Below are 22001 nucleotides of genomic sequence, written 5' to 3'. Positions count from 1 at the left end.
TAATAAAAACAGTCAATGAATTTGTAAAAAAACTTAGAAATGTTTGCATATGCAAATATATGCCTCTGATTGGTGCGTCCCATAATCTCAACAGACATGTCATTTTATTATGTTATTTGTACTCTGTCATTGATCAATAGCATAGCTTAAGTAAGAATAACTCGCACATAAATAATTCACATTTCTGCTACATTTTGAGAAAGCAATTAGACTGTACAAACAGTAGGTCACAATACAGCAGTGAAGAACTTTTTGAAATCCTAATGCTTTACAATTTATGCAATCGCAATGCTATCGAAACTGCACAGGAATTTCGGAGTAAAGTGCAACGAATGTGAGAAAGAGGAAGCGTATATCCTGTAGGTGGACCAGGTAGGCCCATACTTCACTCAACTGATGAAGAAATTGATATTTTGCTTTACTTTTGCAGTCATCCACATAGTAGTATTCGTACTGCTGCTTCAAATATGAACCTATCACGCACAGCAGTGTGGAGAATACTGAGACGGAATAGATGGCATCCTTTTAGCATTTATGGTGTGGAGGGACAGGAGCCAATAGATTATCAGCGTTGTCTAGATTTTTGTAATTTGGCTCTTAATCAGGAAGATGCTAATCTCTCTTTCCTGAAAAACATAATTTGGACAGACGAATGCTGTTTTAAACAAGATGGATGTATAAATCCTAAAAATGAGCACTTTTGGTCAGACGCAAATTCATTCGTGGTATGTGCTATTCATCATCAGAAGCAATTTTCTGTGAATGCATGGTGTGGTATTTACAAAAAACCGCTTGCTTTGACCCATACTTATGATGGTACGTTAACAGGAGACAGATATGTTAATGAGATTCTGAATGTGGTTATACCTGATTTTATGGAGGAACTTCCTCTAACAGTACTTCCACATGTTTGGTTCCAACATGATGGATCTCCAGCTCATCATACTGCAGTTGTGAAACACAGGTTAAATAACGAGTTTCCAGATAAGAGGATTTGGCTTGAATGGTCCAGTCGAATTTCCCTCTAGATCACCTGATTGAACACCCATGGTGTTTTGTTTTTTTTTGTTTGTTTGTTTGTTTTGTTTTTTTGTGGGCTCGTTTATGTACAGCGGTTTATTTGTCACCTCCCTTAAATAAAGCCGAATTGCAACAACGCATTTTAGAGGGTTGTCGTGACATCACCGAACAAAAACTTGATAGAATGTACAGAAGTGTCATCAGACGAATGCAGCTCTGTATTGGTATGGATGGAAAACATTTTGAACAAGTTATGTAATCTTTCCTTTAAGTTAGTATTTCTAAAAATGTTTAATACTTTTGAACTAATAAATAGCAAAACTATTATTTATTTATTCAATCATTACTTTCTTTATCAATCTGTGTACGACCCCTAAAAACGAACATCCGACATGATTTTTCCTCTTTGCGAACACATATCCAGGCATCGAAAAGTGGTTTAAGTCAGCATTTATGTAGTTTCATATCTTTGAGACTTTTTGTGATAAAATGCTGAAATTTTGTACATGACCTTATTAGTCTATGAAGAACATTTTACTCTTTTGTGTGTGTGTGTGTGTGTGTGTGTGTGTGTGTGTGTGTGTGTGTGTGTGTGTGTGTGTGTGTGTGTGTGTGTGTGTGTGTGTGTGTGTGTGTGTGTGTGTGTGTGTGCGTTCGGGGGCAGTATAAAAATTAAAAATTTGTATTTTTTAAGTTTAATACCCTGAAAATTTTAATCGATTTCATAACATTTGGCACCTTTTTTAGACAACTTTGTAATCGACAGTATATGTCTATAATCATTTAACAAATAAAAGCCTCGGTACGGTTTTTGAGACATCCTGTGTATATATATGTATGATGATGATGATGAAGTGATACCCTGCTTAATTTCTTTATCAATCACTCCACTCCATCCTTCATCCCACCCTCCTACAATGTTTCATTTTTAATTTACAGAACACAATTGGCACTAAAATGTAAAATCAGTAAAGCAGTGCATACAAACCTTATAATACCGAAATTATCAAAATATCCTCCTCTTCCTTGAGTCCCAAATGGCTCCTTGAAGGAAATCATGATACTAGCAATATTGTCTCGATTCCAGATAGGACCAAATATACGATTTCCAAACCTATATAAATATATACTCAAACATTTCAAACAGGAATGAAAAATAACTACGTTTCTGTAGCTGGTTTTTACTTTTTAAAAGCAAATACATCAGTGATTCAAAATGTGTTTCCATTGTTTACATTTTCTCTTTCAAATAGCTTAAACATGATGATAAATTTATTATATTGGATTTCTTTGATAGATGACACAAGTAAATACTCAAAACAACCAATGATGGTTTTATTATGTGTAGGGGTGAATTGGGAGGTATTTGATCGACCTTAGGTTCTTAGCTTGCACCAAGGTCTGTGGAATCGAATATTTTATAGATTTAATTTATCTTCATAAGAATAGAAAAAATAAAAATGTAGCATTTGAAATATGTATATGCAAATTAATATATCAAACTGTTATGAACTGCATTAATATAAAATTGCATACATATATATATGTAAAAGGAACTAACAAAATTTGCTTATCATCTCTGAAAATTACATACTTGTCTTAGTGGATTTTTAAAAAAACATTTAAAAAACAACAACTAAATTAAAAATTTAGCTCCATAAATTGCAAACAAGTCACAATATTGCCTTTTACTGTCAGAAGATTAATTCCCTTGGGTTTTTCATAGCAAAGTCTTAGGATACTGTCAATGTTTACATTCTTCTAATTTCAGATTCAATGGACATAACTGATAAACTATTCAAAAGTCCTGATTGAAATGAAGATTGCAAATTAGTTTTAATCAATTTTAGCTTCGCAAAACTATTTTTCCAAAAGCTATAGTTAAATAGCACTGTAGAGGAAATTCGCTGAGCAATAAAGGAAGTAACCTATTGTCGAAATTAAAAGTGTAAGCATTTCCAAGGGATTTCAAATTTCTACTGGCAAAAATGGCTATATTGCCAGTGATGTAAGTATTCGGAGAAGGCAAGGGGGTATGCATGCCCATGGCGCTATCTTATGAGTTGCAAAGGAGACAAACACTATACCACTTTTTAAAGACGATGCGGAGGTGCAAAAATAACATCATGCTCTGGAAACCATAAACCATTGCTAGATTAAATGGTTCGGGTGAAATAGCCCTATTTTGCATTCTACTAAACGCATGCCACTTATATTCGCTACCCTCACTGTTTAGTGCTTCCATTTACTCATAAATTATGTATCTATATCAGAACCATTTTTGCTTATCTTTTTCTAGTGCTCACTTTGTCTGTGATACTTCTAGAGTAACTGCGTATTTTCTTAGTGTATCCTTCCATAGGGACAAATATTGCATAAGATTCTGAATAAATTTTGTACTTTTTCTGTTGTTCAAACACAATCCAAGTATTTACTCTGCTTAATTTATCAGTTAATTCAAACACAGTTCTCTGAAAGCTGCTGTGAATCTGGCAAAAATTAACTCACAGATTCATAATCTGTGAGCATGTGTGCAATTTTAATGCTTATGCCGAGTCTTAAATGCACATTTAACAATTAGGATTAAAGAATTCACAAACACTAGTCAAAGAATTTATATTTTGAATACTGTAGATTGATGTGTTCTGCTGTAAAGCTCGGCTTTCTTAATCGCACGCCATTCTACAAACTAAAATTTAGAGAAAAGTATGGTGTAAAATTTGCAAGTATATTTTTTTCATATCAATTCAAGGTAAATATAAAGAAAGTATGATAAATTTTACTTTCTGCATGAAGTACAATGAAGAAAAGTAAAATTAATGAACTCAATATAAAGCAGCAATTCTATCAAATATATTAAATTTATCTTAATTTCTTTTTCCGAATGAAATCATTTCTATAAATTTATGAATAACAATAAGCAACACCTCAATTAAATATTATACAAAAACTTATAATAGAGAACTAATCTAATTTAAATTTTAGTACTTTATAGGAGAAAGTTTCAGACGAGAACAAAAATATACCTAAGAGCCATCAAATTTTGAACCATTTCTTTCCCAAGATAATGATCAATTCGGTAAATTTCTTCTTCTTTAAACAACGACGAAAGATGGCGAGATAATTCAGCTGAGCTTTCACTGTCCCTGCCAAATGGCTTTTCGATGATAACACGAGTCCATCCCCTAAAATTAAGAAATACGACCCTTAATAACACAAAGGCGATCAAAATATAAATAGAATATTCATCAAATTATTAGAAAAGTCGTTTTAAGAAAATCTTTAAAACAGCTCAAATAATAAATTCATGTTTCCGCACGCTTCGCTTTAATAGTAGAAGAAATCATGAGGCATCAGTTTAGAATAAATAATAGCAAAGAATTTTTGTTTTGAAAAATATTTCATGAATTTAAATTTTATTAAAGGTTAATAAATAATACAGAAGAATGGTTTTATTCTAATAAATGAAATTTAAGATTAAGGAAAAAGGTCGAACTACACATGCTTCTTAGTTACATTTTGATAAAGCCATTCAACAATTTTAACTGGATTTTTAAGCATTGCAATTTCGTAATCTTGATTTAAAGTTTAATGAACACTACAGATGCTATAAAATATAGTAAAACGTATTAAACAGTTTTTCATCAATGAAGTAACAATATACACGAAGTTGAATAGCAGCATAATAAATCTAATCTATTGACAATGAAAAAATGCGGGAGAAATACAGAGAAAAATAAAGTCTAAACTATCCGAAAGTAGCTTTGGCAAACTGGTGATCTTGTTTACTCAGCACATATTTTATGATCTCAACCAATAGGGTGGTTTGCACATACAGATTTTTTATACTCAAACGATCATACCTTAAATACAAAACTGCAAATTTCACCTTAGTCAAAATATTTACTTTAAGTTAAAATCGCTCAAAAAATTGCATTAGCACATGTTTAAGCGAACAGGAAAAAGTGTCTCAGCATAATTTTCAGAAATATATAAAAGAGTAAAGCTCTAAAGGCCTACTTACTTGGGTGCCATGCACTTCAATTTCAAGTTTTTTGTGACAATGGAAAACACAGTAGGAGGAAGAGCCAAATAAAACAGTCTGTTTGATAATGATGAATTTTCCAATTTATCTAGTTGCTCATTAAGTTTTCCAAAGTCATCAGGATTTTCATATGTGCCACTAACATAGTAGTTTAATTTGAAAAATTCGTCCAGTTTTTGCTCTTGTTCGTTTTTAACCTAAAAAAAATTCATACACATTGCACTGAAACCATGAAACTACAAATACAAAAAGTATCTTTTCTCACTAAATTCATACAACGCTATTTCTATTTGATATAACATATTTAAAATAACCAAAAGATAGATTAAATGTTCATATTGTCTTGCCTTATATGTATATAAACCTTACCTCAGAATTGATTAGTATGGTTTTTGGTAATGAATTTTCATGATAACCACAGCAATTTAAAATTTATTTTGTCTTTGCTTCAAATGTAAACAAGATATGCGCTGGCCACTTTGAACAGAAAAAATTTTTTTAACTTTCTGAATAAAATGCCATTTGTGCAACTCATCCCATAAAATCACTTCCCCAATATTTCTGAGAACTGACTTGGTATCAAACGAATTTAAATAATTCAAAATATAATTTTGTAAAATACAAACTCTATCGACAGTAGTTAAGAGACTGGATGGATAAATGTCTTTCTTTTAGGTAGACAGATTGGCAAAATACTTTTACTTAAAAAATGGTTCTTTTTCAACCTGGAAGGCAATTGAAATACAACATAATTTGTAATGAATTTGTATGTAAATAAATATATATATTTTAACTCTTTATTTTAAAGCTTCAACTTCAATATTATCTTACATCCAACAACTTGTCAAACAACTGATTTAAACAATTTGAAAACACTGAAAAAATCGTTGTAGAGTAGAACCAATAAATAACCAAAAGAAAAAGAAATTCAATTTCTATGCATTTACATAGTGTTTAACTATAAATTAATGATATTCTATAGTTTTAAAGAGATAGTGAAATAATATTTCATTAATGAGAATGCTCAAATAGTACATAAAAGTAAGCAAAAATTATATTTCTGTATCATAATTATTAAGTCAAAAGTCTTCCACAAAAAAGTAAGCTATTTTAATTTTTTATTACTTGAAAACAGAAAAATGTACTTCATAGAAAGTTTTTTAAAGAAAACAGTGTAAATGACCATGCACAATTTGTTTGTGTAATGAGCACACACAATGTTAATTATTTTTTATCGCAACCTTTCTCTTTCTATATAGTCAAAATTATGAGGTACAATATGTAGTCTTCTACTCAGAAGCAATAAATCTGTCTAAGTTAAATTATAAAGTTTTCTTGGTCTCCAAGAAAATATTATAATTAATAGAAGTGGTATGCTACCCATATATACTAGTTAAGAATGCGAGTTATCCATATATGTCAATTGTACATATGTGAGCGACGAAATTGTTTACAATTGAATATTTCCTAGCAAGTTAATCTCGGATTCGGTGCAAAATTACAGCTAATAAAAAAAGAACTTAAAATATTTTTGAAAAGAGGTTTAAATTTATCAGCATACAAAAAATAAAAATTTAAGAAAAACCAATTCTTGCAATGTAAAGTAAGAAAAAATATTTTATTCTACAGCTTAAATATAAGAATGGGAATGACTTGGTTATTTCAAAAGAATATATGAAAATTTCAGGGAAATTAATCAGAAATTTTGATTTCTAAAAAATGACTTGATAAATATTTACCTGCATGTACTGAGTTGCTCTATTTCTGATATCATCGACTGTCAAGTTACTTCTTGCATAGCCCACAAATTTTGTTTTTGGAGGCAACAATCCATCACGATATAGGAACCTAAAATTAAGAAAACGTTCTTACAAAAATATCACGAGATTTTCTCAAGGCACATTGAATGCTTGTTCATTATAAAATAAAAATAATTAAATCAGAAATTATATGTAGCGCGATACTATGCAATGTTTAGATCAGCTGAATTTTGTTTTTGCAAGGATTTTTAAACTGGCCAAATCTTCAGTTCCACCGTTAATGTCGGTAAATTCAATCTAGAAAGTGTCATAATAGTTTTCAATGATCAGTTTTAAAAAGTAATTATAAAAACTAAAATAAAACCTATAGTGCATTTAAAATTAAATAAACAAAAAAATTGAAAGGGAAAATATTACTTTAAGTGCATGTATTTTTTTATTACAATGAATGTATGCAAATAGTTTGTTTTATATTTTTAAACTTATACTTAAATAACTTAAATAACACGGAATTTATTTATGGACAGTAAATTTCAGAGTTAAATAAATGACATTACTTTACACAATCTCCAAATACTGCTATATAGTGAAATATCAAAAAGATGGCAGTCAGAAATATAGATACATAAAAAATAACCATTTTAAACAAAATTGCTGAAGGTTGAATAGAACACGAATTAATTTTGAAGCTTTCCATTAACAGCACGATATTTTTGCCTAAAACAATATTCATAACTAAGATTCTTTATTCTTCTTTCAGTCTGAATTGTTATAATCAGCATCCATTTTACATATTTATTGTATTGTTGTCTGCAATGACTACATTGTATATAGATTATAAAGTTCTATTTTACGACTTTCATCATTAATTCTCTAGCGCTTTTTGCAATTTAATGATTACATCTAGTCCAGCGAACACATTTACAAATTGAAGAAGTAGCTTAGCTTAGTTAATGCAAATGTAAAGGATTAAATATTGTTTTTTTTTTATATACAAAGTAAAATCCGATTCAAATGCGCAAATTTCCTATTAATGTAGAGGGTATTATAGCGAATTTACACAGACAAAAAAAAAACGGGATCGGACGAAATATTCGAAGGTCACAAAGAAGACAAAAAGAAACAGATGAAGCAAAACTATATAAAGTACAATAAACTTACTTATTATAACTTAATATTTAAACGCTTAACAGTTTCACATAATTTAATGAAAATATGCCATTGAAGCAGGCATAAACAGAGAAACATTGATGACTAGTTCATCAACTGATATCGCACATAACCAACATCCTACAATCTGCAAAAAGATTAAAATAAAATCTTAAAATTCAGTATTCAGAATGAGTATGTGAAAAATATTCCACCCAAAAATAACCGATGAATAACGCTTTGTTGTTACTAGAACTACAATAATACTGACAAAAATAACAACTACGGCAATTTTTAAAGAATCGTACTTTACACTTTTAAAGCGACATTTTTGAAATTTCTTTTAATCTTTCTTTCTTTCCTAATTCTTCTTCTCAAAACTTAAAGTGAGCTTGATAGAGATATCAACGGCAACCAGAAAAGATGCCACACTACACCGAGGAATGCTTGTATATAGTACTCAGTCCTTTACATATAATTTTGCTTCCAAACGTAGAAAATGAGTAAAACCATTTTATTCCTTACGTCACAGAGACAACAATTTTAAATGTAGTGTGTTCGCCCGTTCATTGCATAAGTCTAATAATTTCGGAGCTTTCATTTTCAATGCTTGCAAATTATTTATTCTAACTCATTCTTTGATATTCCTAGATAGTTGAACTCGGAAGTATAAGAAACATTTTCAGCAGCTTTACCTCCATCCTTCCGTTCGTAAAACTGATTTATTATGAAACCCATGGCTTCCTCTCGAGTATTGCAGAAAACATTTGCCTCTTAAACTGTCTTTTCGGGAAACTTTACAATTTTATTAATTTACTAGCCGGAATTGGAGACCAGCTTGTTGGCCGAGAATATTTGTTACATACAATTCAGATTAAAATACATGTATATCGTGATATTCATGGTTTCTTCTATAAAATGATATAAATTTCAATCTGAGTTAGACAATTAAGCCACCTTATTTTCGTAGCTCTACAACTGTTTTGTTTATTAGGTGCATCAGGGGCAGCGGCAGAGGTTTGCCGACGAGGGCCAGGACAAATCTGACAGGGAAGCAAGCCCAATTCCTCTAATTTGACCTCAAAATAACTCATATAATTAATTTTTATATTTAATTAAAGAAACTTAAATATTATTTAGCTTCTTTTTTTATTCAGATACTGACTCTTTCCTTCATTGTTAAAAATTTACAAAGATATTTGCAAAAAAATGTTCTCAGTTTCTTTTACTAAACATCAAAGTAGTTCCCAACCTGAAATAATTTTTTATGAATTGCAACACGAAGCAGGAATTCGGATGTATTCATTTTTTAATTATCTTTGTCACATACAGACGGGCATTTTCCAGAAATGTGCTTTTCGAAGAGAAGTCTAAAGCGTGGAGATTCGTCAAAATCTTTGACGATTACTATACTTTCTCTGTATTACGTATACGAGAAAGTAAAAATCAATACATTTTATTATAAAAAATTAGATCTTGAATATGAATCTTCTATCTTCATTTTTAGGCACATGGTCTTGTAATTAAATACTCTTTTCCCTCGAAGCTATAGCAAGCTAATGTTTTTCCCAAAAGATGAATTTTATCCCCTCAGTTGCATGTATTGATTTTTCTTTTTCTCTTTCGTATAAACAGTCTGAATCGCGCATCGAATCACTTAATTTTTAATCTGCATTAAGTGAAAATATTAAATAATTTAAAATGAAAAAAAATCACTTGAAAACGCATCATTACCTCGAATGTCTTTATATTATTCTAGGGACTGAAATAAAAATAATTGAACCAAATAAGATGTGCCATCTGATTAGGAGGTTAAGTAAATTCGTATGTCAAGGGTTTAATGTGTTATATATATTCTATGAATAACTACTTTAATCGTGATTGTATTAAAACATCTTTATTCAAAGTCTATTAAAAATTTAAAAGCCCCTGAAATTATATAATTTTTGCCATGAATAGTAATTGAAAGAAAAAAATAAAAACGATATCCGCGATTGTATAGTCATAATATTAAATGCAGAGTCTGAAGAATTTAGGTAGTAATTTATTTTAAAAAGTGCATACTTTGATAAACTTTTTGAATATAGATAAAAAGTTACCATACCACAAATTTTTTTGTCGTCAATTACAGTTGGTAATATTTCTTTAGTGTAATTATTGTAGCCTGCTAAAAATTGCAAAAGAAAACAGATATTTTACAGTTAAATAAACTTAATTTACAATTATACAATTTACTTACTCCAGTGATTTAAAATGAATTCACATAATTTGGCTACAGCAAAGAAACTCTTCTTAGAATGCACACAGGAGTGTCGGAAGAAAAGAGCATTTTATTAAATTTAGTTTAACCATTTAGTTTAACCATTAACTAGATTTTAATCAAACAATTCTCATAGTGAAATGAATAAAATAAATTTCCTAATTCGTTACCGAGGAAGTAACAATTAGATGAAAAAAATGACGATTAATCTTAGAACTATTATTCATTGAATTCTGAATTAGGAAAAACAACTTTATCGCCCTATTCATGTATAATATAAAAGCATATTTCCCCAATAACTCTGGTTGCCGACAGGTAGGCAATTGCCCCCCCCCCTGCCAACGCCGCCTTTGGAGTGCATGAACATTCCTCATGTATTCAAGCTATATGATGTCACAGACACGCAAAAAATTTAACTGTTCGTGTAATTAACTCCGTGTTTTCTTACACGGTGACTTTCTTTCCACGACTTTCTTTTCTTTTTAAAGGCACAAAATGTGAAGTAGATTCTAACATCAAGTATTTTATTTGTAATATTTATTTTATTTAAAGCATTTTATTTGTAACATTTATTTTATTTAAAGCATCTTATTTGTAATAAATGAGCAAGTTCAATAGCATGCTAGCTGGCTGAATTCAAAAAGTATTAAACAATAGCAGGTTGAAGTAGTTATTCAGGATACTAGATGTAATATTTAATGTTTGTTTTTTTTTTTGGGGGGGGGCGTTTTTGTTCAATTATACACAAAAAAAAATAGAATTTTCATTCCGCAGCGTTCAACAATGGAAGAAACACATGCTATTAAATATTTACAGAAACAATGAAAACCATTTAAATTGCACTGCAACAAGAGAAAGTATTGTAAACTGAAATATAAAGCATTTAAAAAAAATGCCATATTTCAGGAAAAAACTTTAAGACAGCTAAATTAGTATCATTAAAAAGATTATTCTTTTCAGACAGCGCAAAATTCTTCTTTGTACAATAATATTTCCATAAGTTATCAACGAAAACTGCTAAATTTTCAACTGATTAAAATTTCAAAAACAATTGCTCCGAGGTGCTCCATTGTACCAAATTTGGTAACTGTAGACCAAATCAGTCTGCCCTATAAAGCACCATCAGACAGACATACACACAAAGTTTTTCATTATTAATAGATTACTGAGAATTTCAGTTCATTATACTTTATCTATGGAGCAGTCATAACTTTCTCTATTTGGAGGCATCTGCAACAAAAACTAATGAATGAAATTCCATATATAGCCTATGGAAGACATGGAGAAGTGAATGACGGGGGGGGGGGATGCCAGAGCAATATCTTATACTCAAATAAAAGATCAGCGTACTCAAAATGTAACTTTAATGTTGATTAAAAAAGAACATTTTCGGACAGTTTCATTCTGTTCATTTCTATTCGCACACTTTTTTTTTTATGCCACTCGAGCATTAATGAAATTTTGAACTATACATTTTTTGTGCAACTGCTATAATTATTGATTTCAGTGTTTTCATGAAACAAATGACAGCACGAAATGTCTTTTTTTCAGTGACATCGGTTACTATTTTTTAGCAATTTTTTTAATTCTTTTTTGTCTCTCCTAGAATTCGTCTCACTGCGCCTTCAACAGTTTGTATATGAAATTTGACTTCATTCTTTTTCTTAGTTTAGTTACAAAGAAGGAAAATCATTTTATAGCCACCCTGCACTTCATTAATTTATAATTTTTATGCCCAGTTTAACGGAATTTACACAATCTTTGTATGCAAGTTTAAAATGATACAAACAGATAAGCGATAAAGGAAAGATTCGTAAAGAAAATAGATATTCTAGTAAGAATCGCAACTTTTGTATTTCCTTTATGTATTACTTTAAATTTGTATAATATTTCCTTAGCATTTTAATTTGCATCTAGTAATCGAGTGTAATACATACAAAAATTATTTAAAAAAAGAAAAAAGAAAGAAAAAGTAGATCAGCTATTCATTAAAGCGTTTTATACAAAAGCATTTTTAAAAATTTTATTTAAAAGTATAATTTTTAGCAATTTCTGAAATAAAATATACGCATTGAAGTTTCACTTTTTTTTTTTTTTTTTTTTTTTTTATTCCTCCTGACGTGACTGCTGGTTACATGATGATTGAATTACGAAAGATGAAACTATCGCCTGCGGTTGTATCATAAAACTAAGTACCTTTGAAGCGGAACTTTCGGTAGGAAATGAAAGGGCTACATAGTAACAGAAGAAAATGTACGTAATATTAACGCGCATGCTTTTAAGAGGAAAATTGTTAGAAATATCTAATGACTTCATGTTTTTTCTCTTTCTCTCTCGTCTAGCCTTCAAGGAAGTTGGGAATACTTTCAAAGACTTAGAATAGCAGAAAGTAGCGTGCGTTACTCCGCCCAGATAATGTATTTAACTTACCATAATGTAGGATAAATCTTCTTCTTCGCCAGATCTCCCTAAAATGCAAAAATAACTATTAGAAATTCTAAAAATAAAAAATAAAAAATACAATGCTGTATGTGTTACAGGATTAAAAGAGAATTTTTGTCGTAGCGATTAAAGATCAACATCTATTTAACAGGAACAGAATAACTTCTACTGAGAAAAAAAAATGTTTATTATAAAATATATCAGTTCTGCATAACTGATATACTTTAATAATAAATTAAGACATATCAGTTAAATTAAAATAATTAAAACATATTAGCTCTGTAAAACTTCCAAACTTGAAATAAAAAAGCTTTTTTTTTTTTTTAATTCTGGTTTTGCGACCTTTTGTGGTTGCCTGGAAAAAGATTGGGGCAAAGAAATTAGATTTTATTTCTTCAGCATTCATAAGTAAAATTAGTTATAAAAATCATTTTGACAAACAAATTCCATTAAAATTTGCCAAAAAAAGTATTTTTAGTAGAGTTTTATTTTAGTTATCACTAATAGTTCATTTTCTTATTTCTATATTCGTTTTTTTATTTAGTTTCAGAAATTTGTTTCTAGCTTAAAACATAGCTTAAATTAATATATATGGCTAGAAAAAATTTACAAAGTCAATTTAAGAAGAATTCGGTCACAATGCATAATAGAGCAACTTATGAGCTCCCAATGACTGGCTTTTACAAATGTCGAAATTTAAAAAAAAAAAAAAAATGAGGGGATATGCAATTAAAAATAAGCACTTCAATTCATTTCTGACATTATGTCTGAAACTCCTTATGATATGACTATTCATAGAATTAATACCTTTACTATAGCATTTAATACTGTTTCTGAACAATGAGGAAAAAACAGATTCTGCAAAAGATAAAGAAAACATTTCTTTCTTTCTTTTTTTTTTCCCCATTTTATCAGCAAGTAATCAAAACATAAAGGATGATTAGAGATTTGAAGAAACAATGCCGAATAATGACAAGAAAAAAATTCTATACCCAAACTCCTTATACAACGAGTGAAACCGTGCTTCCTGAATAGGAACACGACTTTCCATTCATATTAAATTACATATAATCCAATAGTCATCGCAGTGAACTTGAGAAATCGATTTTCTTTTTTAATGAAGTACATGTCGACATTACGGCTATACATAATAATAACTATTTTTATAAATTTTATTTTACTTTCTGTTTTGCAGCTCATGAAGGTCGACAAATATTGAATAAATTAATAAATTCACGCCCAACTATATTACTTATCAGTAATTTAAGTACTTTTTCAGTTCAATTAAAAAGTATATATTTAATCAGTATTAAAACTTTTTCAAGTGAAAACTTTATCTATAAAAAAAGGGCTTCCAATTTTTAATATGCAAAAATTTTATTAATTTTTTAAACAATTTAACTATTAAGCTATCTATTGATTAGAAGTTTTATAAGGAGCTGAGGAATGTAAATTAATTAATTAGAAGTAAGGAAACATATAAGAGCAAACAAAAATGTTAAATATTCTTCGAAATATCAGTTATAAAAATTAAATGATGAAATTCTTAAAAGTCGATAAATCAATATTTATAAGACAATTAAAAGCAATACCGATATTAAGAAACCACTTTGGTTAATTTTATGTCAGAATTTCATAAATCGGTGTCCCCGAAATATGCCAAATTCAATTATTCGAAAACAATTTTAAAGTAATTTTTCAAAAGCAATGAAGTTCTAGAAAATATTCGAATCTAAGAAAGATCCGATATGTAGGCAGAGAACTGTCATATAGGAAATTGGGGGGGGGGGGACTAAGGCCTAATTTACTTTTGAGTTGCATGTCCGCAGATCTTGATTGATATATATTGAATTGTATTGGCCATTGAATAAAATGTAAAGGATAACAGAAGTTAAAAGCGATAAAAGCTATACTGTCAACAGGTATTAATAATGTGCATACCATTAAGGCGAATGATGAAAGCTGGAGTTGAGGAAGTAACATAAAGTCAAGTGACCATGCTCTACTATCTTAGACAGATCACGGCACGACATTCTGGATCAGAATATCATGATATTCTGGATTATGGAAATTTTTATCTCAAACATTAAGACAGATGTACAAAGAAAGTCTCTTGTATCTCTTGTAAAAGTGCACAGCGTCGTCATTTAAGCGTACAACTACTTTCCCCACACACACCAATGATTTAATTAAAAGTCCTAAAATTTCTGCCAATAAGCATAAAGCAAACATTATTGAATTATTTCATGTCTTTAATAACAAGAACATTATTCCATGTTTTTCTACTACATACTATGATGCTGTTGTACAAATTTCTAGTTAAAATGTTAGTTTTATCCAAATACATTCATCTAAAAATATCAAACTTCTCAACTCGTTTCATGTAATGCATTGTAACTTCACTCTTATGCTCCAGCGATCTGAAACATAGTGCAAGGTTATCAGAGCTTCTAATTAAATAATCGTTGAATTTAGAGGGTTGTATTATATTAAATCGGTCTTTCTCTACACTTTTGAAACTGACATCTTTAATTATCTGTCATAATTTCAGAAATGAATTTGGAGTTGGGTTTTAATGGCACAAATGCCACACATGGCCATGCTGCGCCAAACATATGGTGAATATATGAACATATGATAATGTAAAATTACTATGAAAAAAGATCTAAATTACGACTAATTCATTTAAAAAAATTGTTAAGTATTTAAAAGCAAGTGGTACACGCTAAAAACAATCATATATGATGTTACAAGCCAATCGACGGCAAAAAAGGAAGACGTTAGAGTGAGGATTTTCTCCCACTAGATCGTTAACATAAAATCCTTGTACTAAAAAATGATCGATATTGGAAGTTAAAAACTGGGCATTCGGTTAAAATGTGTACAAATGAATAGAGAGTTTGGCACGTACTACAAATAGGTGCGGTTTCATCAAAAAGTAAATAATTATGCGTAAAACGTCTATGCCCTAAAACGAAGACGAGTCATTATAATGTCCTTTCTCCTAACTAAGGCACTAGACCATTTGATAAGTGTGGATTTTAAGGAATGTAGTTATATTTCTGCAAATCCTATTGTTACTGCCACATTTTGTAAACATGCTTCTTTATGTAGCATTTAACATCAGCCAAAACGAACTAATCTGTTAAGAAGGGGTGATGCAGATTTAGCGACAGAATCTGCTAACTCAATACCTTTAATACCCACGTGACTGGAAAACCAACAAAACATTATGATACCCCTTTGCTTTTTAGATCCCCCCCCCAAAAGAAGAAAAATATCACAAATAATCGGATTATTACAGGAATCAATTTGTTGTAACTGCTGCAATAAACTCATGCTATCAGTATACATGCAGAAGTAACTTGTGCTTTTGTACGATATGCGCTGTAAAGCACAGAAGATTGCCATAGTCTCAGAAGTAAATATAGAGAATGCATCATTAAGCTTATAAGCAAACACGGTATCTCAAAAAGTAATACCACATCTTCAGAGTTAGTTGACTTCGAGCCATCTGTAAATACAGGAGCATATCGCGAGTACAGACTTCGATGAAACTTAAAAATTTGATGATAAACAATTGGCGCAGCGAAAGTTTTATGAAACAATGAAAATGGATTAATATATTTAACTGGTGGAATATTCCAAGGTGAAAAATTTAAAAAGTTACATTTTTCTACTTGCAGACTAATTATTGCTGATTCTTTGACAAATGATTTTGTGCATAAATGAACGCAAATTACATGGGCAAGCAAGATAAAGTTTATCAAGGTAAGAACTCAGAAATGCATTCAGCAGAGGATGATTTTTTAAAAACATAACTTTGAAATAGTAATTAGCAGATAACTGCTTACTTCGCAAGTCAAGAGAGATTTGGTAGCAATCAACATATAAACTCTAAACAGGTGAGGTCTGGAATGCGCCAGAACAAATGCGTAGAGCAGAGTGGTGAACAGGGTCAAGTTTCCATAAAGTAGAATCACCAGCAGATCCGTGCACCACACATCAGTAGTCAAGACGAGATAAGATGATTGCCTGATACACTCGGATGAAACAAGTTCGATCAGCTCCCCAAGCGGTACTAGACAAAATCTTCAGGATATTTAAAGCTTTCTCACACTTCTTCCTTAAATATAAAATGTGCGGAAGGAAAGTGAACTTTTTTTTTTAATCAAAAATGACTCCGAGGAATCTAACCATTTACTACAGATATAATTTGATTGTTAATGTAAATGATGGATTAGGGTGAAGGCTTCGCTTCCGACATAAATGAACACAATTACTTTTACAAGCTGAGATAGAATGACTGTTCTGTTCACACCAAACCATAATATTATCAATCGCTGATTGACGTTGTCGTTGTATATAATACATATCGCAACCCTGGCAAGAAATCTGTCAGTCATCAATATAAAGGGTACCAGCGATCGATCGGTGGTTGAAGTGACGTAAGAATGCTAGAAATGTGAGCAATAAATAAATACACATTGAATATACTTCCTTGGGGAACTCCTTCGGATTAAATAAATGTGTCAGAGAGAGTCGTGACCAGACCGAGAACAACGGGAGCATGTAAATGTCCTGCGGCATGCAGTTTTCGAATGGCCATATCTCTGACATTGAAAGCATCTGAGAGGATTGAGAATATAGTGGACACCTAATATAATAACTGAACACCTAATATAACCCGCCATTATAATTTAGGGGAGTGAAATGTTAATACGAAATGTTTCGTGTCAAGGAGCTGCCCTTCTCTTCGTATTTAAATCTGACGAACATGAGTCACTTCTTGACTTTTTCATTCCGGCGTTATATGTTCTATGGTGTCGTTAAACAGTTCTCCACATGTTATAACCCCTTTTAAAAAGTTAAGAGTAGTGTGAGGACTGATAGTTATAGGAATGGTACCGAGTGACTTTATTTCCAAAATCTGTTGAGATCGCTTTGGATTTGAAACCTCTCCTAACAAATCTCCAGAGCGAAGTTTTCGAATTGAAGTTACTTCTCCAAGGATTGCAGAAAATGCTTTTTGTACTAAGAATGGTTTCATTTTGTGTTCATTAAAAGTTTCATTTTGTGCAGAAATGCGTTTCATGATAAAAAAAAAATAATGTGTCAAAACATTGATTAAGGTTATTTGGAACAAAATTATGCCCACTGAAGGGAGATTTCTTTTTAGGGCCCATATGATATTGAAGGTAGTTCAGGCCCGACGGCACCGCCAACCATGGAGCCCAGCGAGGGAAAGCAATTACCGGTTCTGGCCATTCCCAGCCTCGGCATTCACTTAATACTAGCCGGAACCTACACGGTGGGAGTCACTCCCGAGGACAGTGATCACCCTTAACATCAAGTCCAAGAATTGACCCCTTTGATTTATACTTAGTAGACTAACTACTCAGGTAGCTAGTAACCAGCCGATTGATACACCAGGGACCACAGTGCACCACCCGTCTAATGGGTTGCCAAGCACGGCCAACACATGGGGTTTTCGGAGGTCATGAGAAGCAAATACAGCGGCGACAGTTTCTCATAGAGAGCTCCCTCGCTTGCCGTCGAGGAAAGGAAGAAATAAAGCTCAAAGCAGCAGATTGAGGAAAGGGGAATCTGGAAGGCAGACCAGATCACTAGGATACCTACTGTTTGTTGTAGTGTGCTGCTGTGTATTGCTTGTGATCTGATCGTCAGAGACATTTTGAAATTTATTATTCTGCTGTTAGTTACTACAGAATTAAGCTGTACTCAAGTGCGAAATTGTAATATTTGGTTCGTGTAAAGTCCTGAATTTGCTGGAATTTTCTGGAATAAATATTTTAGACTTTTAAAGGACTGTTTTTTCATCGACTAACAAATCGAAAGAACTCCGAATTCATAACAATACTTTCGTACAGGAGAAAATAAAAAAGCTTCATCGACTAACAAATCGAAAGAACACCGAATTCATAACAATACTTTCGTACACGAGAAAAGAAAAAAGCTGTGTGTGTGTGTGTGTGTGTGTGTGTGTGTGTGTGTGTGTGTGTGTGTGTGTGTGTGTGTGTGTGTGTGTGTGTGTGTGTGTGTGTGTGTGTGTGTGTGTGTGTGTGTGTGTGTGTGTGTGTGTGTGTGTGTGTGTGTGTGTGTGTGTGTGTTTGCCTTCTATAGACCAGACCGTTTGATCTACAGTACCAAATTTGGCACATATGAGCCTTGGAGCGTAGAAATGTGTACCTCGTAGTGCGATTTTTGAAATTCTAATTAAGTAAAAATTAAACGGAATCTTGGCGTTGGAATTTTAGAAGGTACACTTTTTTAAAATTAAAAAAATATATATATTCTCTAATAATATCAGTTTTTGGTATTATTATTACACAAAAAATTTCTTGAATGTTTGGCAATTTTGTAAAATATTTTTTGCTTGATTTCTTACATTATTCCTCTTCAATTTCAAGCCGTTTTCATTATTTCATCAATATTTGATGTTTCTTACGTTGTTTAAAGTTAAAAAAATAAGTATTTTATTTATTGTCCGTGTAGTTTATGAGACTGATAAATAAATGAATTCACGATTGCAATTATTTGCAAGTTATTGTTTACTAAATATCACATTTTGAATTTCTCATTGCTAATTTCAAAATCGATTCTCCGCAGTTATGGTAACACATTTCCAAACACAATTATCGTTTCAAGGACGAAAAGGCTTCTTCTTCTTCGTTTCCGAAAGAAATTAAAAGTAGAATCTATGCTGGTTCCATATATTTCCACATTAAAATATAATATTATACATCGATAATCAAGCACGCAAAATCAAAGGGCACTTCAGAATTTATTTAAATTAAAACCAAACGCGAAGTGAATCTGCACAATATGTACGGTATGGTAATCGGATCAAAATCCTTCTGCATCGAGCAACGTAGAATTCGTGTCTCAGTTATCCCGATCAACGTTATTATACACTGATTCACATTAATTATATTATACCATAATATTAAAAGGTGCATATAAATAAGAAATTGACATCGTTGCAAGTCTTTGGATCTATTAATAAGTGCTGAATCTGAATAGCGATTAAAAATAGCTCCATGCTGGAGGGTGCATTAAAAAGTTTTAAACAGGGTTAGAAGTTCCGAGAAGAAATTATGATTACCTACTAAATGAATTTTACTCGAAACAACGACATAAAATATAGCAGCATATCAAAACAATATCTATTTTAGGCAGTTATGTACAGTTTAAGTTAAGAAATTTAATCTTTAATCGTGAAAAGCCTATTAAAAAGTTCTTATGTGTTATCAAGTAAAATTTGTAGTTAACCAGCCAGAAGATAAGGCCTTCCAATTAGTTGGCATATTTTATTTAAATAATTTTTATGTCTTTTCTAATCACACTCATGTATTGTAATGAAATAACGGTATATTAATGGATAACACATACGTTTGTATCTTTTTTTTTTAAGGGAAAAGCTTTCAAGAACACAAAATAAATAGACTTCAATAGCTAGTCATTTTTCTATCATCTATTCATTATTTCCAGGCTTAAATTAGTTTTAAAATTTTAATTTAAAGTACTAGTTTTTATCCACCTACCCATGAGATCTGATACTCACTTTGGCAATTTTTTTCTTTCACACGCTCCCTTGTTACCTACAAATTTTAGGTCTGAAAATAAAAGCCATTTAATTTTTACTCAGAGGAAAGCTAAACCATGCTTTCAAAAGTAAAAACAAATCTTTTCAAGGTCAAAATTTAGTCAGGCGGCCGTCTGATCAAGTCGCCACAAATGGGTTTTGTTAAATTAGGGAGGGAAGGGGAAAAAAAAAAAAAAAGAGGAAAAACAGGATGCTTTACTATTTGCACAATGATTACTTTTTTGTATTCTATCAACCTTGAAAGACTCGCGAAATTTTTGCACAGAAAAGTATACGTTTAATTTCTCTAATTCAGTTCTGTTCAATTAATTTATCTGTAACATTTCACATAGAAAATCTTTTTTAAACGAACTTTTAATAACGCACGTTTTAGCAAGTATGATTTAACATTTGGAATTAAAATTTAACGTGTAATCTTCTTGTCTTTAGATTATTTAGAGTAATCGCACAAAATACAAGCAAATGTTCTTCAGTACAGCTTCGCGATATAGTGAAAAATAGATTTATCGCAGTTTTCAGCAACTGAGAACGGATAAAAGATAAAATTTTTGCGATAAAATAATAAAAGTTTTTTTTAAAAAAATTACAAAGATAAACTGACACTTTTATTAAAAGCAAAAGAAAAATTAACAACAAAGATAAAAAGGGAAAAAACAACAAAAAATGAATTAATAAAGGCGAGTCCTCGAGTAAACGAAAAACTGGCATACATCAATCAATGAAAAATTGATTGTCTCCTAGAGTAAGATAAAGTCACATTGAATTGTTTTCAAACTGACGGATGGTCGCACCTCATTTCCCTCCATTAAATGCAAAATTATCACGAACTTGTCTAAGATTGACAACTCTAAAAAATAACAAAGCAAACTTTAAAAGTCAGCTTCCAGGTATACTCAACAATGTAACACTTATCAGGCAAGGCAATATCGTACATTTTATCATTTTCCGAATTCAAAATTTATATCAAGTGAAATTCCACTTGCAAAGTGCATGAATAACAACAATAGGGAACGCCGCCTACAGGAAATTCATTTTTCAACTAATTAGTATCGGTTGATCGATAGAAAGTGCTGACCCAGTTGCAACGGGAAGACAAGCATTCAAATGGAAAGGACTACTACGTGCCAAGTAGGTGAAAGTCTCGCAAGCAAACTGTGTAGCCCGCTTAACCCAGTTTGATTGAGTATAGAAATAATCGTGCTACTGACCACTAGCAACCATAAATATAAACAACAGATCACTCGATTCTTATCATGCGGTCAGATCCATATATCAAATTATAATGATTGGTACAGCACTTGAGTAGAAAATGGTGTCTCCAGTCCCATTAACCACGAAGAAACGGAATCAAAACATACATACGGGGGGGGGAGTAAATAAACGAAAGGTCAAGATGTCACAGGGGGGAAAAAGTCAAAAACAATACCCTATCATTTATATAACAAAGGATGCCGATCTGATTTTTGTAAAGTCTTTGTTCTTTACAGACCAACATTCTTAACTTGCACAATTATTACTATCAAACAGAAAATCTTTGTCTTCCCAATTACGAAACTACTTTGAAAACAGCTTTTGTAGAACCATCACAGACGTGATGCAAGAACCCGCGAATTAAAACAAAAACCCACAGGAAGAATTTTCAATGAGATAAAATCACAAAAGAGGGACAGAATGATAAATTGAATTCGGTTGTTTCTA

The 22001-nt window shown here is 31.2% G+C and overlaps 1 protein-coding gene across 1 annotated transcript in view; it reads right to left on the bottom strand.

Annotated features, from left to right (window-relative positions):
* The window catches only part of LOC129960600 (glucose-6-phosphate 1-dehydrogenase-like), a 57633-nt gene that overhangs the window by 17083 nt on the left and 18549 nt on the right, over nt 1-22001 (bottom strand). The window contains exons 2-6 of the mRNA XM_056074105.1: nt 12665-12702; nt 6805-6913; nt 5045-5262; nt 4047-4205; nt 2009-2134 (exon numbers count right to left, since the gene is read on the bottom strand). Of these exons, the coding sequence (XP_055930080.1) occupies nt 2009-2134; nt 4047-4205; nt 5045-5262; nt 6805-6913; nt 12665-12702 (650 nt within the window). The remainder of the gene's footprint in view (nt 1-2008; nt 2135-4046; nt 4206-5044; nt 5263-6804; nt 6914-12664; nt 12703-22001) is intronic.

Source organism: Argiope bruennichi, chromosome X2 (genome assembly GCF_947563725.1).
Source record: "Argiope bruennichi chromosome X2, qqArgBrue1.1, whole genome shotgun sequence".
NCBI classification, from domain to species: domain Eukaryota; kingdom Metazoa; phylum Arthropoda; class Arachnida; order Araneae; family Araneidae; genus Argiope; species Argiope bruennichi.
This window is presented reverse-complemented; position numbering and strand designations above follow the sequence as displayed.